The sequence below is a fragment of the Ahaetulla prasina genome, chromosome 14, assembly GCF_028640845.1.
Source record: "Ahaetulla prasina isolate Xishuangbanna chromosome 14, ASM2864084v1, whole genome shotgun sequence".
Classification (NCBI taxonomy): domain Eukaryota; kingdom Metazoa; phylum Chordata; class Lepidosauria; order Squamata; family Colubridae; genus Ahaetulla; species Ahaetulla prasina.
Window position 1 is genome coordinate 2,015,191 of NC_080552.1, and position 26,900 is coordinate 2,042,090.

Genomic DNA, 26,900 nt, shown 5'->3' on the forward strand with positions numbered 1-26,900 from the left:
GTGGGTGTCACGAGCCATGCATTTCAACCATGGGTGAAGTCGGAACAAGGTACTCATGGCCCCAACTTGTGCAATGTCAAAGCTGCAAAAGGGTTTGTTTATTCAGTTATTTATTAAATTTATGCCACCCATCTCACTATCCAAAAAGACTCTGGGCAACTTGCAATGCAATAAAGTCATATAAAAGCATTAACAAGAAATAGGAAAAGACTGAAAACCAAGAGCAGGAACATGGGGTCTTCTAAGAACATGGGGTCTTCTCTCTGTCCACCACCCACCTCCAGCGCGCAAGGCTCCCATTGGGGCCTAAAGCTAACCAGCTGAGCCAGGCTTTGAGGCTCTTCCGGGAGGACAGGCGGATGGGGATGGATCTCACCTCAAGAGGCATGATGTTCCAAAGAGGGGGGCCATGGCAGAAAAGGCCCTTCTCCTGGACCCCACCGGCTGAAGCTCCTCGACCCATGGGGTCTGCAGCAAGCCCCGCGAAAGGGGCAGGTTAGTCCCATTGGGGCGAGGTGGTTCCTTTCATAACCTGGTCCCATGAAGGGCTTTAAAGATAAAAACCAACACCTTGAATTGGACCTGGAAGCAAACTGGGTAATGGGAGTGTGTGTGTGTGTGTGTGTATTAGGTCTGGGAGACTTTTAAAGGCCTCATGGCTCTGCAGTGCATGTGTGTTTGTGTGGCTTCCCTGAGCCCTGAACAGCAGGCCACCTCTCCTTCAGGTAGAGAAGAGGAAGCCCTGAGCTGCACTGCACTCCTCATTCCAAGCACAACAGATCTGAAAGGCCCCAGAGCTTGCTTTCCCCCTCCAGGCAGGACCCCAAACGGTCCTTCCAGGAGGACCCTTGCTCCAGCCCACCCTTCCCTCCTACCTGTGGCCTGTGGAAGAGTAAGGAAGGTCTTGGAGGTTCAACTCACAGCTAAGGTTTGGAAATGCAGAGCCAGGGTGGGGACGGCTCAGGCAAGATGCTTTCCAGAGCAAGGGGCATCACCCAGGCTTCCTTCTGTAGCCATGGCTCTAGGAAGACCTGCAATCAGGAAGGGGCACAAGCCAGGACAGATACACCCCGTGATGTAGGCTGCCTTACCCACTACCCACATTCCCTGTTGACAGTCCACGAAAGCTGAAAATTGTGAGGCGGGGAAATGGGCTTTCATCAGTGGGCTTAATCTGCTTTTATCTGAAAAGGTGCAACATCTGTTTATCACCAAGTTTAAGCACAATCTCCCTTTGTCCTTACTGAGTTCCCTGCCCCCGAGAAGCCTCTCTTTGATGCCCGGAGGAAAGGCTTCTAGACGGGCTCCATGGAGAACTCCGGGGAGGCGAGGCTGCTCTGGAGGGCACAGTTGAAGGCCCGGTAGCCGGAGAAGAAAGCGGCCTTCGGACCAGGCAGGCTCTCGGGCCCTCCAGAGGCCCGCAGAGCAGAAGCTGCCAAGGCCTCTCCTTGCTGTGCAGGAAAAAGCCACATTCCTGGGGCAGCTGCTCCATAAAGGGAGAAGGCATCTCGACCTGCTGGGAAGCCTCCAGAAGTGTCTGACAGTGGAAGAAGGCTGGGCCCAGTGCTGCCCCAGACCTGCTGGCTTTGGGCTTCTGGGGCAAGACAAGGCCACTTACTCCAGGCCGGGCAGAAGCCGCTCGCCGGCTGAGCCTCCAGGCTGCTGAAGGACTTGTAGCCCGGAACCAAGGAGGCAGCAGGACTGCTCTCTGCCTGAGGGAGGGCAGTGCAGGAGGGATCCTCCAGCCCGGGCAGCCAGTCGGCTTCTCCTTCGGGAGTGTATGGGCCTCGCCCTGACAAAGGCAGCTCCAGCCCAGAGCCCTCAGGCTCCACTCGGCAGGCTTGATAAGCCGGCTGGCAGAAACCCTGCAGGCAGACAGGCTTCTCTGGAGCAGAGCAGCTTTGGGCGGAGGTTGCTGGGGCCCCCGGATCCTCCACACTCAGGACGCCACGCAGAAGGTTCCTGAAGAGACCGGCCACGGCGTCTTCGTGTGGGACCTGCTCCGTCTCTTCCTCTGCCTCTTCCGGGCTTCCTGGTTTGACACCTCCGGCACTGCTGTCTGTGGTTAGAGAGCCTTTGCTCAGGAAGACTTCTTCGGGGATTAGAAAGGGCTCCCGGTTCACACTGAGAGGCTGGTGAGGGAGATCAGCACCACCTTTGCTCTGAAACGGCCTGCAGTTGGCATGTCAGGAAGGAAAGGCACGAGGATCAGCGGACTGCCAGGACACGAGGGGAGGCCCCTTTGCTTGTTGGCCTCCCCCCTCCTGCCGCCTGGCTGCTCATTGGCCTCCCTTGGTTTTGATGACACAGCCAGGAACAGCGCTAGAGCAGCAGACCCGGCCCTGGCCTTCCTTAGAGACAAGACCAGCTACCCTCCGCTCTACGTACCGTCTGTAGGGAGCCGTCTCCATCTTGCCGAAAACCCAAAGCTGAAAGAAGCAGGAAGACGCTTGAGGGTGCTTGCATGGAAGGCGCCCTCTCCCTCCCCAAAAGGAGCCACCCTGGAGAAGCCTACCCATTTTCCCGCCGTTATATCCTCTGCCATTTTGCTCTTGCGGGGACTTGGGATCCCATCCCACCATTTCCTCTTCACCCTGCAAAGCAAGAAAAGAACTCACTTCGTTATCTGAAGAAAGGCAGGAAAACTGCAGCAGGCATGAGCCAGGTGGGACAGACCCTCCTATGCTGGATGCCCCAAACGCCCGAGGCTTTAAGACCCCAACACAAAGGGTTTGTCTTAGGCGCCACGTGAATGGGCACAATATTGCCTCGTTCCCCTCCTCTACTTCAGACTGATTCCAATTGGTGGGGATGGGGATGGAGAGGAAATTGAGGCTGAGCTCTTTCGGAAATTCCTCAGGGCTTAAACTCTCTCCACGTCTAGTCAACAACAACAGGAGGTTGCTGAACGAGGCCAACCTGGGGTCAGTTGATGCCCAACTGTGTCTCTTGATTCTTGGTTGACCAGGGATGCTTTTGAAGTTGTATCTTGGTGGTTTGGGATGGGGAGGGGCAGGGGCAGGTTCATTCCTAACCAGACTGAGTGACTGGATTCATGGAAGATGTAATTAAGGACCTGCTAATCTTGGTTGCTCATCCCAGCTGGTCTCTTGGATGTCTAGCTCTTGCTTGAGTACCAAATGACGGCTGTAACTAAAAAAGTTTTTGCACAGATTCATCTTGAGCACCAATTGTGTCCTTTCCTGGATCAGGAAGTCCTATGGCTGTACTACCACCATGTACTCTACATGGGTATGCCCTTGAATACCCATGTAAAGTACATGGAGCACTCAGAAGCTGCATCGTGGGCAGAATGCATAGTTTGAGTGGTAATGGGTGCACTTTGCTTCACCCCAACAGCATCTCCGCCCCATAAACTCCACAAGTTGCCACACAGCTTTTGGGTGAAATTCAAGGTAGTCGTCGTTACCAACGAAGTCCTTTATGGCTCAGGGCCTGGATACCTGCATATCTCCAGGTATGTCTAGCCATTGCGCTAGATCCCGCCAAGCACCTGGTCCAGTTATTAAAATTATGTCATCTTGTGGAGAACTCGAGACAGGACTGTTCTGGTGCTGGCTGTGTCCATGGGACAGAATCCCCCACCCCAATATCTGCTCAACTCCACTCTGGGGTTGCCCAGGAAGGCTCTTCAGATAAGGCTCCTGCAAAAGGCAGTTTCTGGTCCCACCCTGGGTGGGGGGGATTCTATTCCCTGGTTGTCGAAGTTTCCTTCTCCCATAGAGTAATACTTGTTTACTATTTCCTACTTGTTTTTTTATTTAAATGTTGTCGGTGGCTGAGAATAACTTGAAGCAGCTTATAAAACGAACTGAGGCGGCTTATAAAACGAACAAACAAACAAGCTAACCAATAAATGAAACCCACCACAGGAAACAGAGGTAGCAGAAGAGAATGAGACTAATGATTATCATGCAGAACCAAACAATGGACGTCCAGGATTTCTTTTCAGAGCTGGGCTCAAAATCTGCAAAGGAAGGAAACGGTTTCAAAAAGAGAAACCATGGAAATCAACATCAATTCAGGACTGCCCAAGTGGCTGAGCTGGAGAGAATTTGGGCCGAGCATGAAGAAGGAGCAGGTGTGGGTGAGAAGCACTACCAGGTCTCTCCCTCTCTCTCCCTCTCTCCTGACCCTTCCTCCCCAGGCGTGCCAGGCCAGGCCACCTCCCCCCATATAACTGTTTCCCCCTCTTAATCTGGATGACCTGGCATCAGCTGATTCCACAGTAAAGCCTACAGAGTAGGTCACATGAGTGTTACAAAAGCGAGAGTGATGAGGGGAGACTTTAACTACCCTAGCATTGGTTAAACTCTGCCAAGCAAGGTTTTTCAGGAAATGAAGTTCTCTTGCTGACAACTTTCTTTGGGATGGAAAAGGCCCAGGAGGATGACTTGATGCTTATGGACAGAGAAGACTTGACACTGATTGGCACAACCAAGTTCCCACAGAACAAATGGCTTCTTGAGTGAAGAAATTCTCATCTTCTCCTTGGACCCACCACACTAGGAAGGCTACCTCCATTCATATCTTGGACTTCAAAAAAGCAGATTTTGGTGAACTCAGAGCAAATATCAGCAGGATCCCACAGCAGGAGGAACTAATGGGGAAAGGACTTCAAAATGGGTGGAGGTTCCCAAGAAAGCGTATTAAAAGCATAATGGCAAGCCATGAAGGAAAAATGGAGGACAATTTGAGACAAGGGAGCTTCACAGATCGTTGAAAACAAAGGCAAACTGGAAGAGAGGTGGTTGTGGTTACTCCCAGAGCTTTGGTCAGGGAAGATGAAGCTCTTGATGGAGTTGAGCTCAATGAACAATGCTCAGAACAACCTAAAAGGCTTGTTTGGTATTTTCAACACCAAAGGAAAAAAAAATGGAAACCTGCAGTTAAGTGGCAGGGAGAAAATGGTAAAAGAATTTAAAAGCTGCATGAGTTCAGTCTTCTCCAACAAGAATTGGGTATGTCTAGTCTAGTGAAAAGAAGGACTATGGGTAATGTGATAGCAATGTTGCAATATTTGAGGGGCTGCCACAAAGAGGGGGTCAACCTATTTTACAAAGTACCCAAGGCAGGAAAAGAAACAATAAATGGAAACTAATCAAGGAGAGAAGTAGCCTGGAACTAAGGAGAAATTAACCAGCAGAACAGCTTGTCTTCAAACGTTGTGGGCGCTCCATCACTGGAAGCTTTTAATAATAATAATAATAATAATAATAATAATAATAATAATAATAATAATAATAATAATAATAATAATAATAATAATAATAATAATAATAATAATAATAATATTTTAATTTGTATACCGCCCTTCTCCCGAAGGACTCAGGGCGGTGAACAGCCAAAATAAAATACAAAAGGAACAATACATACAATACTAAGAACAACCCTTAAAAAACTTATTCAAATGGCCAAATTTAAAATACAATAACCCCTATAAAATTGACAGAAATTTAAAACCCATAAAATCAAATTAAAAATTCTAAAAATCAAGCCAGTCCAGCAAGGCGGAATAAATAGGTTTTAAGTTCGCGGCGAAAGGTTCGAAGGTCAGGAAGTTGGCGAAGTCGTGGGGGAAGTTCGTTCCACAGGGTGGGAGCCCCCACAGAGAAGGCCCTCCCCCTGGGGGCCGCCAGTCGACATTGTTTGGCTGACGGCACCCTGAGGAGTCCCTCTCTGTGAGAACGCACCAGTCATTGGGAGATAGAGGACGGCAGTAGACGGTCCCGTAAGTATCCCGGTCCTAAGCCATGGAGCGCTTTAAAGGTAATAACCAATATCTTGAAGCGCACCCGGAAGACAACAGGTAGCCAGTGCAGTCTGCGCAGGATAGGTGTTACGTGGGAGCTTCGAACTGCTCCCTCAATCACCCGCACTAACTGGAGTCTCCGGGTGCTCTTCAAGGGGAGCCCCATGTAGAGAGCATTGCAATAGTCCAAGCGAGAAGTAACGAGAGCATGAGTGACCGTGCATAGGGCATCCCGGTCCAGGAACAGACGCAACTGGCGGATCAGGCGAACCTGATAAAAAGCTCTCCTGGAGACGGTCGTCAAATGGTCTTCAAAGGACAACCGTCCATCCAGGAGCATGCCCAAGTTGCGCACCCTTTCCATCGGGGCCAATGACTCGCCCCCAACAGACAGCTGCATCTGCAGCTGACTGTACCGGGGTGCCGGCATCCACAGCCACTCCGTCTTGGAGGGATTAAGCTTGAGCCTGTTTCTCCCCATCCAGACCCGTACGGCTTCCAAACACCAGGACAGTACTTCGATAGCTTTGTTGGGGTGGCCTGGGGTGGAAAAGTACAGCTGCGTGTCATCAGTGTACAGTTGGTACCTCACCCCAAAACCACTGATGATCTCGCCCAGCGGCTTCATATAGATGTTGAACAGGAGGGGCGAGAGAATCGATCCCTGCAGCACCCCACACATGAGGCACCTCGGGGTCGATCTCTGCCCCCCTGTCAACACCGTCTGCGTCCGGTCAGAGAGGTAGGAGGAGAACCACCGATAAACGGTGCCTCCCATTCCCAAACCCTCCAACCGGCGCAGCAGGATACCATGGTCGATGGTATCGAAAGCCGCTGAGAGATCTAATAGGACCAGGGCAGAGGAGTAACCCTTATCCCTGGCCCTCCAGAGATCATCCACCAATGCGACCAAAGCCGTCTCCGTACTGTATTCGGGCCGGAAGCCGGACTGGAACGGGTCTAGATAGACAGTTTCATCCAGGTACTGGGGTAATTGACGTGCCACTGCACTCTCTACAACCTTCACCGTAAAACGAAGGTTGGAGACTGGACGGTAATTTCCTAAAACAGCTGGGTCCAGGGAAGGCTTCTTGAGAAGAGGTCTCACCACCGCCTCTTTCAAGGCAGCGGGAAAGACCCCCTCCCGTAAAGAAGCATTTGTAATCCCCCGGAGCCAGCCTCCTGTCACCTCCTGCGTGGCCAGCACCAACCAGGAGGGGCACGGGTCCAGTAAACATGTGGTGGCATTCAACCTTCCCAGCGAGGAAAAGTATTTTGAAACAAACGTTTGCAATGCCAGTTTTTAAGAAGAGACTGGACAGCCACTTGTCCGGAATGATATAAGGTCTCCTGCTTTAGCAGAGGGTTGGGCGAAAGACTTCCAATTCTTTTATTCTGTTAACAAAAATAATATGCTTCACCTGGAAATTGTCAGTCCTTCTTTATTGCAACCCTTAGCCTGCCCAAAGCAAAGATAACAGGAGACCTTAAGTGAGACACAAGTTTAGAAGAAGCAAAACCATGATTTCAAAACAAATAAAGCCTCATAATCGAAAGGTGATGATAAAACAGAAGGTTTAACTAAAAGGAAAAGCTTCACTGGAAATACAAGTGGTTCTGCCCAATTAAAAAATAATCCTAAATGCTAAGGAATGGCTATTCCATAATCCATCCAATTATGCTGCTCACAGGCAGGTAATCAATACACGATTAAAAACCAACAGAAACAAAAGGGGACAATCACATAATAACTTCAAGGGTGCCTGCAGACAATCTAAATGAATCCCTACAGCAACAGCCACACTGAATATGTACAGCTGTATAGCAACAACTATGACATTTAATGGGGATGTTTTTGTATCATAATCCAGTGACTCTGGTATATAAGAAGAAATATAGAATATATAGGTGGAGATTAAATGAGACTCTGCTATAAGCAATCAAGAACTGTAAAAAAGAGTTTGGTATGCAAATAAAATATTCTTGAGAGGACAATTTATATTACAGAATACTAAATTGAAGAAACTGACAAAAGATTGAAGTAAAAGAAAATGATTTAAAATATCACCTGGAAGGAAAAGTATTTTGAAACAAACGTTTGCAATGCCAGTTTTTAAATGTTGATGGATGAAGAAATAGAAACAAAAATGAATTTTGTTAAATTTTTTTTGAATGAGCAAATATATCGAGGACATGGCTAATAAATTTCCCCCTGGTTTGCGTCAATTACCTGACCTTCGGACCTTTCGCCGTGAATTGAAAACGCACTTGTTTATCCAAGCGGGACTGGCTTAATTTTTTAAACTTTTGAATTTTAATAATTTTAATTGGGGTATTTTATGAATTTGATGGGTCAAATTTGACGGTTTTAAATTTTCGGCCATTTATAGAATATGTTATTTTAATTTTTGTTTTAATTTGTATATTGTACTGTTTTTTAATCTGGCTGTACACCACCCTGAGTCCTTCGGGAGAAGGGCAGTATAAAAATCTAAATAATAAATAAATAAATAATATAAACTGAGGAAAAAAGGATGGAGGAAATGCTTTAAAATTACAAAAAGTGAATTATATGATAACAGATATCAAGATTATTCTTGAAATGTCTATGTGTGTTTGTGTGTGTGTGTGTGTGTGTGTGTGTGTGTGTGTGTATTTGTAGATTTTCATGGGTATAGGTATGCAAGTCTTGGCGTATTTGGGTCTTTTCCTGTGTAAGGTTGAGAGTATCTTGGCGACGTTTCAACGAGGTCCCATTCGTCATCTTCAGGCTGGTACTTTTGGCTTCGTGCTTTTGCGAGCAAAGCGTGGTCGGAGCTACCATCTCTCTATAAATAGGGAGGTATCATCATAAACGTGATAATACCTCCCGCCTACCAGACATCTGGAAACTAGCCCTAGTCAACAAATGAGTCCGAGCCATGAAAACTGACACTGGACCCAGGATAACACATGATGCCACCACCAATCATCCTCACCAGATTCAAACCCAAACCCACCCCATGGACAAAATACAACAACCATCCAGAAGCCAGACCACGGCGGCATCACCAGCTGCTGCACCCCCCTCCAATCCCCACGCAAAGCAAGCTGACACACGCCGTGAGTACATGGCAGGACCTCAGACTTTGAGCCAAGCCAAAGCCTGGGATGCTGCATCACAGCCATCTGCTCAGGATGTTGCAGCACAGCCCATTACCCAGGTCGTTAAGACAAATGGGCACACAGGCACACAGCTAAGACCACACTCACACAGGATGCTACACAGCCCATTACCCAGGTCTTTAAGACTAATGGGCACAAGGCACACAGCTAGGACCACACCCACACAGGATGCTACGAAACAGCCAACTAATCTGCAATCATCAACTCCATCAACCAATCAACAACACAGCCAACCAACCCGCTTACAGCAACAAAGCCAGCACTCCCCACGTCCCCACCAGTATTTATAGAGAGACGGCAGCTCCGACCACGCTTTGCTCACACGAGCATGAAGCCAAAAGCACCAGCCTGAAGATGACGAGTGGGACCTCATCGAAACATCGCCAAGATACTCTCAACTTACACGGGAAAAGACCCAAATATGCCAAGACCTACATATATATATATATGAATCAAGCATAAATATATATTCTCTCTATATATATACAAGTGTGTGTGTGTATGCATGTATAAGAGAAATTTATGAGGTAAAACAATTAAGTAGGAAAAGGAACAAGGACCAGGCAGTTCACCTGCATCTGACTGCAAATGCTTTGAAAATGGAAGGATGCAACTTTGCAAATAATGAACCCTATTTTGGAAAACAGTTTGATACCAGAGATTTTCCAAAAATCTCCAAAAAACAAATCCTGCTTTCATTCCTAAAGAAAGGCAAATTCTTATTTTACCAAAAAAAATGACCAGTCAATTTCTTCACTGCATTAGAACTATAAAGTATTTAGGATGGTCTTAGCTGAAAGAATGAAAGTTGTTATGAAAGATTTTGTACATGAAGATCAATATGGCTTTTTGCCTCAAAGACAGCTGAGGGGCAATATAAAAATATTCTTAACATACTAGAATATAATCAATATATGCAATCAAAAATAAGCCGTCTTGATATTTCTTGCTGTGGAAAAATCATTTGCCAGTTTGAATTGGATTTTTTGTTTAACATTTCTTGAAACAATGGATTTTGAAAATAATTTTATCAAATGAGTAAAACTCACAAACAGCACAAATAGTAATGGTAAATCGACTTAACCTTGTGAGATACACAAAGGAACAAGATTAGCTTTCACAGCTGTTATTCAGTTTGGCTTTGGAAGTCCTTACGAGAGATATAAGAGGAAAGAATAACTGGGGTGAAAGTGAAAAAGTAGTTATGTAAAATAAAAAGCATTTGCACACAGTTTGGTTTTAATAGTTGAACTTTTCTTGGAGGGAATAGATATATTATTGGAAAAACTGAAAGAATTTGATAAACTAGTTGGAATTAAAATTAATGAAGAAAAAACTAAAATCCTAGCAAAAAATATGAGGATGGAAAATCCAAATGAATTGATAGGAAGGACACCCCACTCATCTGGCTGTTAGCGCCTCCACTGAGAGCCACTGAGGCCACTTGGAAGTTCATCTGAGCCCTCAGCGTCGCTTGTATCAGGGTGGAAATGGGGGTGGGGCCTTCGTGGAAGTTGTAAGTTCTTACAAAAGAGTTCTTTCAGCACTTCCAAGAAGGTTCCACCCCCATTTCCACCCTGATATAGGTGACACTGAGGGCAGAGGGTGAGAAACCAAGATAAAATATAAAATTCTGCAGAGAGTTAAAACTACCCAATCTTAAATGATCTTTGCAGCCTATTTTTTGTTTTGGATGAAGGATCTCTAAATGAGTCTCTGGCCTGAGGAAGGAAACAGATTTCACCAGGAAGGTTCAGGATTCTACTCGGGTACTAGACCAGGACTGTCTTAGAAGTGCAGGTGGCTCAGAAGGACGAGTTAAAAGGAGCAGGAAAGGGCTGCAAGGGAGCACCATGTCAATCTGGAGGTGCAGAAATGCAGATATTTTCCTTCAGAGCTCCCAGGCATTTGAAGGCACCACGTCCATTGCACAAATGCTGCTTCCCAGGATCCCATGCGCTTCTTGCACCAAGAGGAAGACGATAGTGTGAAGTGCATGGCCAAGGCTCAGGCAAGGGCTGAAAGTTAAAGGAGGCAGGGCTAGGATCTCTGGGGTCAGAGTGCAAGACGGATGACCCCACCTCAGACCGATATGGATGACCCCACCTCAGATATTTCTTCATTTCTTGCCTGAGACAAAATGAGGGATTGCTGCAATCTAGTGCTCCTCCAGTTCCTGATTTTGCGTGCAAACCCATTTCTGCATTCTTCTACAGTGTTTCTCGTGAGATGAAGGAGGCTTAGCATATTGTGAGATTTTTAAGCTCAGGATTCCATCCTTAAAGCCTGGCCTCGTCAAGACCTGCATTTCCACAGGCTTCCTTTATAAGCAGCTTTGCAGGACTGGTGATCTCCATGTGGTCTCCTCTCCTTCCTTTGTCCCACCACTTCTAATGGACAGCACTTTATGTGTTCACCAAAACTCTTGTCTTCCATTACTTGTGTGTTTCCAGACTTGGCTGGCTACTGTTCTAGAAGTGCAAATTCTGGTGCCAAAGAACTATAAATTGGCTTTTAAAAAGTATTGCATTGCTTCCTTTAGCAAAATGTTGCTGTTTCTGTCTTATTACTAGCCTAACATACCTAAAATGTTTAGTAATTAATTAATTCTTCTTAGGCTATAATTCCTCTGTTTCTGGTTATATACTATAGACAAGATTACATTTTTTACAATACAATTAAACCAATAGATTAAGTCCAATCCCTTTTCCCTGAAGGTATCTAATAAATTAAGGAGAAATTAATCAACCTGAATGGGAACAATCTAACTCCCCCCCTCAAGAGAAAGTTGTTAATTACCCTTGAAAAATTATTTGCTGAATATACACTGTAGAAAAATCTCCTTTTTAATCTTGCTCCCAGCTAATTGCAGTATTATAACATCTATTTAGAAATATAAAGAATGCTTAGATCTTCCCCTGGGAAGCCACTGCTGAAGTGTTGATGATGGCTGCATAATTCAGAATAGTTCTAACGCAGCAAACGCTCAGGAAGTTCCTCCATTTTCAACCAGAATGTCCCAAGGTTGTTCTGCCCTGGGAACCTGAGAGGCAGCTTCCCCAGAGCAAACGTGGCCTTCACCACACTCACCATTGAGCCATTCACAAGTAGTACTCCAATCACTCCAGGTGTCCCAGAGCTTCAACTCATAGCGCACACTCGCTTCGTAGGTGGAGTCTGAACGGAGCTTGTCCGCGAAGAAAATATGACGGGATGAGTCCTCTGGAACAATGATTTTCTTGGAAGAGGAAAACACAGGTCAGCATGCGTGCACACACACATACACACACAGAGAGCAGCAACACCAAGTGAGGGAGATAACTTTGAGGGAAATAGGCAAGATTGTTAGCTTGGCAAAGAGGGCTAAAACATTCCTGAAGTCTTGGGAAGCAAGACAACATTTGGAAGAAGCTGAGACAGACCCTCCCTGATCCACTGGGATCCAAGAAGGAGGGGAGATCGAGCCCAATCAGACCACAAGATTGTCAATCAAAGCAGCCTTTCTTTTCCTCTGGAATTGATCCCCTGGGCTGATCTCTTCTTAGGGGGCTCACATACAATGCATAGCCTGAACCCTGAAGTGGCCCCTTTCTTTCTACTTCTCCTAAATGCTGAGCAGGCCAAGGAAAGGGCCACAAACTCGGTAAGCTCTTTTGGAAGATGGCTGCTGAAGCTGTGGGGCCTTGGCCAGGGGCGGAAGAAGGGAAGGTCCTGTTGGCTTCTAGGATCTGGCAGATAATGGAGTTTAATGCATGTGCCTTCTTATTTTGTACATCTATATCATTTATGGATTTTTAACATTTTCTTAGCTTTTAAAAATGTTCTGAAAAATTTCCCAGCCCTGCCTACGTTTCTGCCCGTGTTCATAATATGCTACTGAATAGCAGGGCAATCCTTAGCCCCTGCAGACATTTGAAGAACCATTTGACAGCAGAAAAAGCTGTCTGAGGCCTCCTACCTTGAAATGCCTGAGCCTGCTTTCTTTTCAAAGGACAGACTGTCTCTGGCTGAAGGTGCTGGGCTCTGACCTAATTTAGAAGCAGGCGAACTTTCCCTTTCGGGTGCCACCAAAGAAGAATAGATTACCTGTAAGCTCCTGCTTACCAAAAGTCCAGCAATTCTCGTATGAGGCTGAGGGAGCAACTCCAAGTGATACGATGTTCAGCTTCCAATCCATCAAATCTGCATTCCTCACCCATAGAAAGGGAGAGCGGGATCCCTTACCTGTTCTCTATGGTTTTTGGGCCAATAGGCAACCTCGTATCTTGCTGCAGAGTTTTGAAATGTGCTCGATTTATTGTAATCCCTCTTCCAGGTAAGGATGAAAGTGCGGTCCTCCTTCTTCTTCTCGACCGTCAGGTTGATCAGGGGTCTGGGCTTCACTGTGATGGTGAAGAAGTAGAGGAGGACACTGAGATGGGGAGAGGCATCTGGGGAAGGAAAACCCTGCAGACAAAGCATCGGGTGGGGCAAGGAGGACAATTCAGAGCCTCTCTGTATCTTTTCTCTTTCTTCTGCTTTAGAGACTTTTGTCCGAGTGTTGGAGGAAGCCCCAGGGTGGCTCCTCCTGCCCTCTCTGTCATTCAGACTCCCAGGTTCTGTTTCTCACGCACCCCCTCTGCACCCCCCACCCTCCGTTCAACTGAGAACTCTCCAAGCAGAAGAGGAAGGAGGCTTGAGATATCAACTGTTAGGATATCACCACAGAATTCTTTGGGATCTTTGTCTGGGAAACAAACACAAGCGCCATTTGGGAAGCAGAGCCAAGGGAGGAACCGACGGGCATTCTCTACTAATGCACCCAGCCTTGCAAATGAATTCTCCCCATCTCCTTTTTCCTACCCAGCATATCCATCATGCCAACAGATGCTCTTTTGCCATCTGAAACCAAAGTGGCTATGACTTGGGATGGTCCTGGGGTGGAAAGAGGTTTGCACGAAAAGCCAAGGGTATCTCACCAATGGAGTCCATATCCCAGGTCTTGTTGCTCCAGACCTTGGCATTGTTCTCTGTCCTGGCCAGCGATATGGTATACTTGACTCCTCTGAATTTATTCCCTCGAATCACGCAAACACACCAGGAAGCAGCGTCTTGGTCCTGCTCATTCTTCAGAGGGCACTCCTCTGGCTTCCTAGAAAAACGTCAAGAGAGAGCACACAATCCTTTCTTCATTTCTGCACAGCCAGAGATGGTCTGCAAAGTGCCAAATACCCTCGTGCTGCTTGGATTGTAGAGATGCCTCCATCCACAAAGGGAGCAGCGCTCCCAGCCTTGGGGGCTAGAGGACAAGGCGTGCTAGGCAGGCCCACAAAAGAGACCACGGGAGAAATTCTGCTCCTGAGACACGTTTCTCCCTCTTCACGTTTGGAAGCCAGGGATTTGTGCCTGACCGGCCCGGTGTTGCAGGTGTTGCTGGTGACAGGCGATGTTGGGGCACAGCAGATCCTGCAGGCAGTAGCCCTCATCCAGTCCACAGCAATGATCAGGCAACCATCGGGGATCTGCCCCAGTGAGCGTCACGGGCCTGCTAGAGGCAGCCCACCTCCCGTCTCAGGATGATCTCCCCCGCAGGTGGTGTGGGAAGCACAGCCTTTCCCAAAGGGGAGGGGGGCAGTGGTCAGCAACCTCTTAAGGTCTGTATTATCCATGATGCCCTGGGAAGATTTCTTCTCAAGAAGGAAACAGCAGCAGCATAACAGAGTTGGAAGGGACCCCCAGCCCCTCCTTACTAGATTCAACAAGCTGAGTTGCTCTAATTTATTTAAGGACTCTGTCCACTCTACTGGTTTTTGTGACCAGAGCCCATTCATGATTGCTGAACAAGACAGGCGCTGGACGTCTCTCTGACTACTAACAGCTTCGCCTAGAAAAGATCTTGCAAAGCCTTCCCAGGACTCATTCCCCTCTGTTATCCATCCAGGAGCTCTCTGCAAGGGCTCCACCAGGAAGGGACTGTCTCCTCAGGGCTACCACAGTACTGTACAACTCTACCAAAAAGCTAATTTGCCTCTGCCAAATGGGACAGCCAAACATCTCATGAAGGAAGTGAAATTCTGCCAGAAGAAACAAGAAACATTATAACATCAAGCAAGTTGGATGGACACAATTACAGCCATGATGTGTGCACCACTAGAAAACCTGAAGAAACCTGAAGAAGGTTGGGGACAGATGATCTAGCTACGTTGTCTGAATGAATTGACCCTCTCTTGAGGACTTTATAACTGCTTTATAACTGATCCCACATCTCCTACCCTTGAACGGAGGACTGTTGTGCCCCTCAACACAACACACAGCTAATACTTACTTTGCTAAACTAGAGTTTTGGTAGAGCACTTTAAACTCCGCGGTGCAGTTGGTGACAGCATCCACCTCCCAGCGACAAACCAGGTTAGTTTCATAATCGGTATGGCAGCGTGGCTGGACATTCTTTGAAGACGCAACTAGGAAAGTATAAAAGAATAGTTACTTGACGAAGCTGATACGTTCAGACAAACAGTCTGGCACAGCTCAAGGGGTTTCCCCAAAACTCTGCAGCAGAATGGACCTTTGCAGAAAAGTGGACCTCCTAGGTCTCTTGGAGCAGAAGTGAAAGAATCCTAGAAAACATTTTTTGGATTGGATCACATCCCTCTACGCTTGGGTTTCCTCGGCCAAAGGAGCAGGACCTTCCCTCGGCCTGCGTAACTTTCTTTGGCTGGATATAAGCAAACCAGCAGCCTGGTTGTAGTCCAGTTCCTAGTTATAAATAGCACATGTTATAAACATGGGGCTGTGATCTATGCTACTGCCCGACTCTTCTCCTTAATTGCCCAGGGATGGAGCAGGGCTTTCTCCGACAGTGGCTGGTCCTGGTTTTAATGCAGACTTACTGTAGGTGGGTCTGCTGATGCCATGGACGGTGGGCAAAAGGTAGCTGTTTATGCCACCCCTTTTTCTGTCATGGAGGGGAGGGGCTCCTCCTTCACCTCAGCCCAGGAAGCAGAAATGACCCCCTCCTCCTGCTTGTCAAATAGCCCGACCCGAAAGGGTGGATGGCACCCATACTCTCACACGGGACAATGTGTTATCGTTAGGAGAAAATAACTGTAGCAGTAATTAACACGTCTGTCTCCAAAAGCCCCAGAGAGGCTTCCTGGGCACCATCACTGGCTTTTCAAAGAAGGTTTTAATGGGTTGGTGGTAAACTTTTATCTAGAAAACGCGACTTAGTAACAATGAAGGAAGCTACACCCTACAGCATGTAGTAGTAGACATAATATAGTGAATCTCCTGGTGGAAAGGCAACTGTGGGGACATATTGTTCTAAGAACATTGTTGTCAAATCTAGGAGTGTATTAATTGCTGAAAACAATCACAATATTTCTATAGAAGAAGAAGAAGCTTTCCACGCCTTCATTCTACACAAAATCAGGTTGACAACGGGAGCAACAGAACATCCTTTGATTAACGGCCTCAGCGTCACAAAAGGAGTGCAAAAATTATTAATGGACTCATCTTGTTCTAAATGGGTTGATACACATAATTTGTGATACTGCAAGTTTGTGGCTAAAGAAATTGAATAATAAATAATCATACTGAAAGTAGCAAGCTGATCCAATTTAGTGGCAATACCTACTGAAAACAGCGGAGCATCAACAATAACAATCTAAACACAGTTCTGATAAAGAACTGATGATTTCAACAGAAAAACCAGAAGGAAGACAATGTGGTAACAGCAACAGGCAAAGAGGGGCTCATTTGCAGCCCCCCCCCAATCTAAAGGCTGCATCTCTTCTGAGCTAAAAACTAGCCCCAATATTCCAGTTTTTCTTTTCTCTATGGCCACAGTTCCACCAAATGGACCACAGGCTGTAGAAGATTCATCTCAACCCTTGGGATGAGCCACCACCACAAACAATTCAGCAACATCCTTATTCTGGCAAACTCAGCCAGATTTTGAAGCACCTCAGCCTCTGGGGTACATACTGGAGGATCAGGTCAGATTCACATCAATACTAGAAAATATTGCAACGAAAGACAGTCAACATGCTGATGAGTGGAATAGTCTTGGTTAGCTGTTTCCCCCCATAGTGGCTTCAAGGAAGATGCAAGTCACTCATCAATGTGTGTACTGAATATTTAGCTGAATATTTATTTGATTTTTTATTTAATTTATTAATTTGTCAATTATATATAAGATAACAGGTAAAAGTATAAACATAATTTGGATACATGAAAAGAGTAAGTAAAAATTAGGACAGGGATGGTAGGCACGCAGGTGCACTTATGCACACCCCTTACAGACCTCTTAGGAATGGGGTGAGGTCAACAGTAGATAGTTTAAGCTTAAAGTTTTGGGGGTTTGGAGAAGAAACTAGAGTCAGGTAGTGCATTCCAGGCATTGACCACTCTGTTACTGAAGTTGTATTTTCTGCAATCAAGTTTGGAGCAGTTTACCTTGAGTTTGTATCTATTATTTGCTCATGTATTGTTGTGGTTGAAGCTGAAGTAGTTATTGACAGGCAGGACATTGTGCTAGATAATTTTGTGTACAATGCTTAGGTCAGATTGAAGTCTGCGTAGTTCAGATTTCCTTGACCTGACACCTGCTGATGAATGACCAAAGAGGATCTATTACAATCCACTCTGGCCAGCTTCCTTTCCCTTCTCCTACATGAATGATTAATCATGTAACTCTCTCTGTATTAACTTGGAATCTAGCAGGATGGAAGGACAAGATTTGCCTGTATTTCTGTCCAGTTTTTATCACCTGATTGTGATAAAAAGGGCTTGGCTGAGGATATTTCAAGACCTGGGTCAATGGCATGGAAAGGGAAAGGCTGAGCAACAGGCGATAGGCCATATGGATCAGGGAAGATGGATATGGCAATAGGCCATATGGATCAGGCAGAGATATGATCATAGGTGGAAGAAGTCCTCCGAAGATGCTGTGCTGAGCGATTTTTCTCTCCTGCTGACAAACAGCTAATTTCACCATCAAAGTTGGGTCTTGGATTTGAACGACCCAAGCTGGTCCTTGGACAACCATGGATCAAAATGGGAAAAGGAATCTGGAAGATTGCAATTTTCAGTAGAAGCCACCAAAAGTCGTGTCTCCAACTTTTCCTTTCAGCTGTTTGTTTGTTGGTTTGAAGAATGCCTGGGTTTTAATTGCATGTTTTGATATTTCCTTTTAAATGTTAAATCGACTGGTTGAATGCTGTTTTATTATAACCCCTTGCTGGATATTAAAATGAATTTTGTGTTTTTACTGCTTTATTTGCTGTTTCAATCACTTTCTCCGTATGGAAGTTGATGGCGATTCCCTGGGTAGTAATCTGATTTGATTTACATTTGTATTTTCATTATAGGGATTTCACATTTTATTAATTTTAAAAAGCTCTGGTCTTATTTTTTAAATTGTTGATGGACATTTCCCTATTTTTTCTACTTATTTTTATTGTGGGAAAGATTATCTCAATGTTCAATTTTGTTATGGTGCTTCCCCTGTTCCTTGAGGGGAATTGTTTACATCTGGCTGTAAAGGCTCAGCTACAGAATGGTCTGGGAATATATCAAAAATGCAAACAATGCATCAACATAAGGATTGGAAAGCCCTTGAAAAAATGCTTTTCAACATACGAGTTCAAACTGAAATTTTAGATTAAATGTTTGATAAAATAACAATGGTTTTAAATCAACCCAAAGATGGTATTCAGATGCAAGGAACAGCAGTTAAACGAGACTTACAATCAGATGTTTGGCATCTAATTTGTTGCTGGCAGATTTGAAGGAGGGATTGGCATCGGCATCTGGTCTGAAAACGGCCAACTGGTTGGAGAAGACTAAAAAGGGCAGGGATTCTAAAGACTCAAAGTGGACAGAACTGATGAGTGATGAACTGGATGTTTCTAAGAAGAATAATGGGGAAATGGACTGGTTATATCTAACTGGAGAACGAATGTTAAGAGATTTTTCAACCTGTAGAAGATTTTTTGAACAACAAATGTTGTGGCAATACTGCCTACGACAAACTTATCAGATTTTGGGACTGATATCCAAGTGTTGGGGAAAAAAACAGTTAAAATTTTAGGGAAAAGCCTTATTATTAAGAATCAGTTGAGGATTTTTGATCCTGGATGGACGTGGACTTTCTACGAGTGAAATACATTAATAGATTCTTAACAGAGGGCTTTGAAGTCTAACTGTTGGTTTTACCTGTTATCTATGTTTTTTTTTCAAATATATATTCTGGGTAGATATCAGGTCAAATTGGTTAGGTAAACTTGTAGAAATTCATTAACTGTGCGCCTGTTTCGTGGTGTGAGAGAAACTATTATTCTTGAAATATATCAGTATTTGACTGGGGGGAACAATTTGTGTGTAAGTTTGTTTTTCTTTTTATAGACATATTTTTGTCTTGGTTAGTTTTGCTTTATTCTGTATTTTCTTTTTTATCCTTTTTTGGAGTTGTATTTTAATGTTTCGAATAATAAATAAAAATACCGGCAGTAAAAAGTAAATGATAGCTGCTTCATCACCTTTTTTGCTCGGCTGTCAAATAGGACAGGTGTCGAAGGTCTTACCCAGAGAAAGTCCATTTTGTTGAAAAACCCTTCGTGTTTTCTTTTTGGGCCTCACATCTATGCCTAAAATCCTTGGAAGACTACGTGATAGCCTTATCAAAGAACTTGAACCAGGCTGGCAGTTAATACAGGTTAACTTCCCCTTTCCTGCTGCAGACAGTTTGAGTTTTGCATACTTCCTTAACAGCCCCACCAGTGATGGACAAAGGCTCTCCTGCTTTAGTCAGGAGCCCACCTTCTGGGAGAGGCAGCCTCTGCCAGGGGTGTGAATCCTTTGTGGCTTGTTGCCTGCTGCTTGCTAATCACGTGACTTTGTTTTCCAAAGGTATATAAAAGCTAAGCTTCACCCCCCCCCCTCCACCTTTGTACTGTACAGAACAAACAGGCTGCAATTTTCTGCATTGTTCAATATTTGGCTACTTTGCACCAGGGAAAATCAAACCCAGCATTTGGCCAGGCCAATCTACGGTTTGTCTCTGGGATTCAATGTTTATACACTCCCACAAACGTCTGTTTATTATTCTCTAAGTATCTGGGTGAATTTGGAAGAAACCTTGGCAGAGGTCACCTTACATACTGCAATGCGAGGCTGGTGCCTCCTGCACAAGTTTATATTAGAACATGAACTTTCCTGAAGAATTCCACTCCCTGTTCCTGCCATGGCCTTTTAGGGAGCTGCAAAGAAATGCTGCTGATACGCAGTTGTTAAACCAGGAATGCCAGTGGAACCTGCAAATTGTAGACAAGATTCTTGTAGGCAAGAATCAAAACATTGCTTTCCCCTTTACTTACCATCAAGACACTTTAGACTGTATTTGTCTACTAAATCACTGTTTCTCAACCTTGGCAATTTGAAGATGTGTGGACTTCAACTTCCAGAATGAATCCTTGGACAAGATGTGGGAGCTGAAGTCCACACACCTTCAAGTTGCCAAGGTTGAGAAACACAACTGGACTGTGGAAACAGGACCGTGTCTCTTCTGCTTTACACACCAGAGGGCAGGGATCACCGAGCAGGTGCTGTCAATGTCTCTGTACACTCTGACCCCCCCCCCCGGGGTCTCGCTTAGCTTAGACCTCCGTAGGAAGAAGCGTATCATGGCCCAGAGGGGATGCCATGGCTCTGATATTGCCCTGCCTGGTAGACATACTTTCTTCACTTTGCACAAATGTTTTTATTGATTTTTCATATTTCTGAACCACCCATTTCTCTCAAAGAGGGTCTACAATAAAATGTTAAAATATAAAACAGTGTATATACTTTAAGAGGAGGGAAGACATTAAAATTAGTCAAAAGGCGAGGGAGGGTTTAGGGAATTAAGCAGCCCCACGGCTGCAAGCTCCCCCAGCCCCACTTGCAAGGCCATAAGGCAGGGATGATAAATTCAAGGCCAGGGGACCAGATCCAGACAGTGGGGTGCTGCCTGGAAACGGCAAAGGACCAGCCCACAGTGCCTCTGCCAGTTAAACAGAGCTGGCAGAGGGTTGCAGGAGGCTGTTGCAGCCAAAAACGGAGCTTGGGAGCCTGTTTTCTCTGGCAGACGCTCAGGCCCCTCCGACATGTGACGTTGAGCTGGCCATGCCCGCCCTGGCCATGCGCCCCCCCCCCAGGTCAAACACAACCCTGATGCGGCCCTCAATGAAATCGAGTTTGACACCCCTGCCGTAGAGGTCTTAGCTCCTTTTCAGAAAGCCAGGAGACTGAGCCTGCCCCATCTCTGGTGGGGTGGTGGTGGTGGGGAGAGAGGAGCATTCCACAGGTGAGGACAACAAGAGAGACCAATGGCGTTTCAGTCCCATATTCGGGCTTGAAAAGAGTCTGGATCATCCATTTCCTCCAGGATCCTCTGGAGTGCAACACTACCACCTTCTCGGTCACCTTCCCTAAAATGGGAAGGTGGGAGACTGGACAAACCTTGTCCAGAATTGTGGGGCCAGCAGTGGCCTCTTAAGTAGGGAGCTGGGAACACCCCCTCAGGCAACGAGGATGAATTCACCGTTACTTGGACCCATCCCAGGCGCCTTAAGCAGCCAGGAGCAACATGAATCAAATGCGTTGGTGGCGACGTTTGCATTCCAAAGGACCCCGGCCACTTCCTCAGCTCCAACAAAATCAAACCCTTCCCAGATAACTGGACAAGTCTCCTCCACAGGGCTTGTATCACGCTTGGTATTCAACTGGGAACAAATTGGAGTGATTTTATCCTCCAGATGCCAGGAAATTCCTCTGCACCACCCTGTAGGTAGATGTCTGAGTCACCTTTTCCAAGAAGAGGTTGTGTGACTCTAAACAAGGCTGCTGGGTGCCAGCAACAAGAGCAAAGTGGTATTGCTGCTTAATTGCTCTTACCACCACAAAGTAAACCTTAATAATGGCCTTAACTCCTGTTTGGTCGAGTTCCTTCTTCCTTTTCCTCCAGCACCACGCCAGGCACCTTTTTCCAGGTCCCCCGTGGGAACCATATGGAGAGATGTGCCAACAGAGGCCACATTGTGCCTAAGACTCCACCTGACACCCTATGCCAGGGTCTCAGTAGATTGGTAGCTATTTCCCCAGCTGCCTCTGAAACCCAGTTGGGTTCATTAGTTGCTGGGGGAACCCAGACCCCGAACTTCTCTCTTTAACCAAGAAGAAGCAGAAGGATCTATAGTGGACCACCTGAAGACATTGCACATATCCTGTTTGGCTGCAAATGGCATTCTGCTGAAAGGACCGTTTGCTTAGAGCTCTTTTAAAACATAAAAGACAGTGAGACACTTATTTCCTCTTACATTTCTTCCGGGGAACAAACATGCACATCGCTAGCAAGACTGCAATTTTTGTAACATCAAAGTCAAAGAAGATAAAAGACAAAGAAGGTGTCCTAAGAGAGATTGGGTTGAATGCTGCATTTATTATGAATATGCCCTTCTCTTTTCTCTGTATTGGTTTTATAGCTTTTTATATGCTCAGATAACTAATCAATAAAACCTGCTGATTTAATTCTGAGTTCAGACATTCAATCTTTCTTTGGCCAGGGTGAGGATTTCACTGCAGGTGGGTTGAACTTTCCATTTTACCACTGGGTGGTCATTCTAGCTCCAAGTCTGGAGGGTCCCACTGGGCTCCCTCCCTCCCTCCCTCCCTCCTATCCCGCCTTTATTATTATTCTTACAAAACAGTCAAGGCGGTGAACAACATGCCTTCCATTTCCCCCACCACAACAGACTACGACCCAGGCATGGAAAGGATTGGGCTGAGGACTTCTGTGCTCACAAAAAGCTGACTTTGGGGGAAATTTTAACTTTGAAAAATGCACTCAAGCAGAATTTGTAGTTATTTTGGGATAACATCAAGGGCGAAATGCTCCCAGCTTAGACCGGCTCGGCCGATCCGGTAGCGATGATGGCTGGTAGTTTGGAGAACTGGTAGCGATTGCAGCTTGAGGCTCCGTCCACCCACCCAGAAGTCATTTTTTGAGCCCCTGCTCATGCGCTGGGGCCAAGAGAGGCGGTGGTGGTGGTGGTACTGCATGTGCAGCCCCGTGACATCCGCCCTCTCTCCCGGAGTGCCGCTGCCGCCCCAGAGCTTGCCTTCACCTCTGCAGCCCACTAGCACTTCTCTTTCTGGGTGCAGTGCTTCTGCTTGTTGGGCCACTTCCCCGCAGTGCTTCTGCTGGTGCCACCACGCAAGCCTCCCGTGAGGAAAAAGAGGGAAAAAGCAAAGCGGCTGGCTGCGGAGCTGCCAGTTTCAGGAATTGGCCCAAAAGGCAGAAGTGAGGCGCCCAGAAAGAGACCTTGCCTCAGAGCCGCCGCCCACTCGCCACCCACTCCCCCTTCGCCTTGGGTCGGGGGCTGGGGCCCAGGGACGTGCCATTCCCCGAGGCCCCCGAGCCGCCCCTGCTCGCCGCCTGTCTCAACCGGGTCGGGGAATGCACCATTCCCCAACACCAGCCTTGCACCAGAGCCGCCGCCCGCTCTCCCTTCGCCATGTGGCGTGTCTGCCAGGGAAGGCAAGTGCCTGGAAGTTACCGGAGCCCCTCTCCTTCTTGAATGTGCTACTGCCATCGCCACCCTGTTCCATGCGTTGGCTGCACAAGCGCACATCGTTTATTTCATTTTCATCAGTGGCAGGTTGGTTGTGCGCTTGCGGACACCCCCTACCAAGCCACACCCACAGAACCGGTAGGGAAAATTTTTAGATTTCACCCCTGGATAACATAGCTAGTTTCACAATTTACAATTACAATATAAATACAATTCTATTTTTGAAACTTTTGCAGAGGTATTTTTTTAAAAGTCCAAGTCTGATTTATCTTAGACTTGGTCCAGATTACTTCTACTAGTTTAGGAGGGTTTGAAGAAATAAAATGTAACTTGTGATGTAGTAACCCTTTTTAATACAGGTGATACTGTAGTTGAGTATCAACTCAACTGTAACTGCAGTTGAGCGACTGTCACTGAGGCAGTCCTAAAGTGAAAAGTCACATGACTGCAGTTCATCGGATCCAGCTGTGGTGATCAAGCGAATGACTGTGGGTTGTTAAGCACAATGTCACATGACCGCCACCTGCGGCTTCGCACCAGCTTCCCCATTGACTTTGCTAGTCAGAAGTCGGCTGTGTAGCTTGCAAATGGTGATCGTGTAAACATGGAAGGATGCATTGCTCGTAATGAGGGCTGACGGCCAAGCGCCCAAGTTGTGATCATGTGACTGTGGTGACAATACAACAGCCACAATGTCAAGGACTTCGGGAAAGTTTCCTTATTCAGGGCAAGTTTGTTTGAACTGTTTGCTGAATGAGTGGTCAGAGAGCCGGGGCTGCCCGTAGTGGAAGGAAACGGATGAAACCGGAATAACAAACTGGAACCTCTTGTAGTAAACCAGTAAAGAATTGCTTTGAGCAACACAAAACTGCTTTTCCATGCTCTTAAAACAAGGTTAGTACTTGGCTCTGTCCAAAATTTTGAATACCATAGTAGAATCTTTCTAGGGCATCTGCTGCAAATTTAAGCTGAATTCTCAGGTTTTGACATGGATCCAGGCAACATGGAGATTGGCTAAACAAATGAAAGTATACGTGGCTGTTGGAAAGTGAGGCGTTTGTTGTTGTTGTTGTTGTTTTGCATGAGGGGCCCAGGCGGAGACTTTGGAACAGCAGAGTCAACGTGTTGGGAGTTCTGCTTCTAAGTAATCTTCCAGGTTTCCCCCTCCCTCCTTTTTTATTACTAGGAGTAGAACATCTGAAGTTAACCCGGTTGAATTAATGCTGGTCTGTTGTTGATTGTTCAGGTCAGCACTAAACTCACTTAACAGGAAGGTCGAGGCGTCAAAAGTCGGGAGGCCGCCGAGAGAGCGGAGCTCCGGGCCCCGTTTCTGGCTTCTCGGGCTCGACCGCGGCGCCCCTCGCAAAGGCCACTCTCCGTGGGAAACTCGGCCGAGCGGAACCCGATTCCCGCCCGCGGGCAGAGCTCCGCCGGCCTTCCCCTCCAGGCCAGCCTGGTCGCAAAGCGGGGCAGCCCACGGGGGAGGGCCGGGACTTTGGCCACCCTTTGCCCTCCGCGGGCGGCCCCGCGCTCCCCGCACCGCTACGGCCGGCCAGGCTGATGGCGGCGGGCGGGAGACGAGGGGCCGTCGGCGGGCGACCGAGCCTCCGTCCCCGGCCGAGGCGAGCTGTCGGGCCGTCGCGCCCTCCCGCCCCACCCGCCGCCGGGACTCACGGTGCCACAGGAGGCAGAGCAGCCCCGCCGCCGCCGCCGCCGCGCTCCGCCACGAACCCATCGCCGCCCGCCGCCCGGGACGCGCCGCCCGTCCTCGCCGCTGGCGCCACAGCCGCCCCGAGCCCCGCCGGGCGCGGCTTCCCAGAAGGAGCCCGGGCGTCCCGCTGCCTCCTTCCGCGGAAGGGCAGGACAGGCTGGGCGGGCCACGAGGGCGGAGGCGGCGTCTGCTGGGGCTGAGCCCTCCCGCGGAGGCCGAGGGAAAGACTGGGAGAGGGCTCGGCCGCCCCCGCCTCGCGGGCCTTCGGGGGCTGCTGGCCCGAGCAGACGGAGCGCGCCCCGGACTCTGCCCGCGTTCCCAAGCCGAGCCCTGGTCGGCGGGGATCCGTCCTGGGTTGCGTTAAGCGGCCCGTCTGCGCCCTTTGGCAAAAAGCGGAGCCCGCCCGTGGGGTAGGAAGCTCCTCGGGCGGCCCGGGTCAAGGGGGTCCTTTGCTGGGGTTCCGGTTGGCGGGTCTTTGGGCACCGGAGCCGCTTCTAGGGCGCCTGGGCTGCTCTGGCTCTCCCCTTCCCCAAAGCCCAGCCGGGCATCCCTTTGGCAAATGCCATAAAAGCGCCAACGCTCTTGGTTCTTTCTCTTCCAGCCGTATCTGCCCCGGATGCCCCAGTTGGAGAGGAGAGGAGTAAAGACCCCCTAAGTCCCAAGGCAGGAAACTGCCCCCCCCCTCAGCAGAGGATGATGAGCCCCCCCCTTCTCCACAGACCCTTGGGAACTTACAGCTGCCTATATAGGTTATTTTAATGTCGGTTTTAATAACTTTATGTAATAAGTTACTGGTGGTCATTTTGATATACTTATTTATTTTTTATTTTTATTTATAATTACATTTTTATACCGCACCATCTCCCAAAGGACTCAGGGCGGTGTACAGCCAATATTAAAATACACATAACACTATGATATAAATATAATAAATAAACACTATTTAAAAACAATTTAAAAACAAATATTTAGTGGCCGAATCACTAAAACGGTCGAAGACCGATTAAAAACCCATTAAAATTTACTTAAATAGTAAAGATAAAGGTTTCACCTGTCTGGCTCTAGTTTCTTAGCTGAGGGAGCCAGCGTTGTCCGTGGTCATGTGGCCAGCATGACATAATGCTTCCCACCAAAGTGATACCTATTTATCTACTCACATTTGCAGGCTTCCAAATTGCTCCATGGGTAGGAGGTGGGGCAAGTCACCCCATCCTGCAACCCTTGGGTCTCGATCTTAATCTTAAATTGCTGAGCCATCGTACCCCTTTGATATACTTAAAATGGTCTAAAGACCACTAGTATTGGTATAAATTATTGGGGTTCACCACAATCAGCCATATCTTCTGTATGCTATACAAAACAGGATGAAGCCACAGCTACCAGTTTTTTAGCTGGTGTCGCTGTCAGATGCATTGTGTTCTTTCTATTCTCACAATATTTTAACCTATTCACTTTTTTCTACTTTTCCTACTTTATTTTCCTACCATGTTTTTATTACTGGCACATGATAATTTTTAGATGTTCCAGTGAATCATTTTGGCAACCATGTAATGTTGTTAATAATCAATTAGTGTCATTTTACACGAGCTGAGTATATGATCTATTGTTTCTTCTGCTTCTTTGCATAATACACACTTTGAATCCTTTGGTGATTTTTCAA

At 47.0% G+C, this 26,900-nt stretch overlaps 1 protein-coding gene across 1 annotated transcript; it reads right to left on the reverse strand.

The window, feature by feature from the left end:
* Positions 1–93: 93 nt before the first annotated feature.
* IL4R (interleukin 4 receptor) lies at positions 94–25,593 on the reverse strand. The gene is made up of 9 exons (XM_058157938.1): positions 25,204–25,593; positions 15,243–15,378; positions 13,897–14,069; positions 13,163–13,320; positions 12,029–12,176; positions 3,889–3,988; positions 2,516–2,594; positions 2,389–2,429; positions 94–2,172 (listed from the first exon to the last, which is right to left on the reverse strand). Exons 1-9 carry the CDS (start codon positions 25,262–25,264, stop codon positions 1,296–1,298), a joined length of 1,773 nt encoding a protein of 590 aa, XP_058013921.1. The 5' UTR covers positions 25,265–25,593; the 3' UTR covers positions 94–1,295.
* Between the last annotated feature and the right edge of the window lie 1,307 nt (positions 25,594–26,900).

Bases quoted from the DNA above. Each gene is read 5' to 3' on its own strand.
- IL4R (XM_058157938.1), bottom strand. From the start codon at position 25,264: ATGGGTTCGTGGCGGAGCGCGGCGGCGGCGGCGGCGGGGCTGCTCTGC. The intron at 12,177-13,162 runs GTAAGGGATCCC...TCCTCTTCCAAG, and splicing joins CCAAAAACCATAGAGAACAG to AAAATCATTGTTCCAGAGGA. The intron at 2,595-3,888 runs GTGGGTTTCATT...CTTGCTTTGCAG, and splicing joins TGCTACCTCTGTTTCCTGTG to GGTGAAGAGGAAATGGTGGG.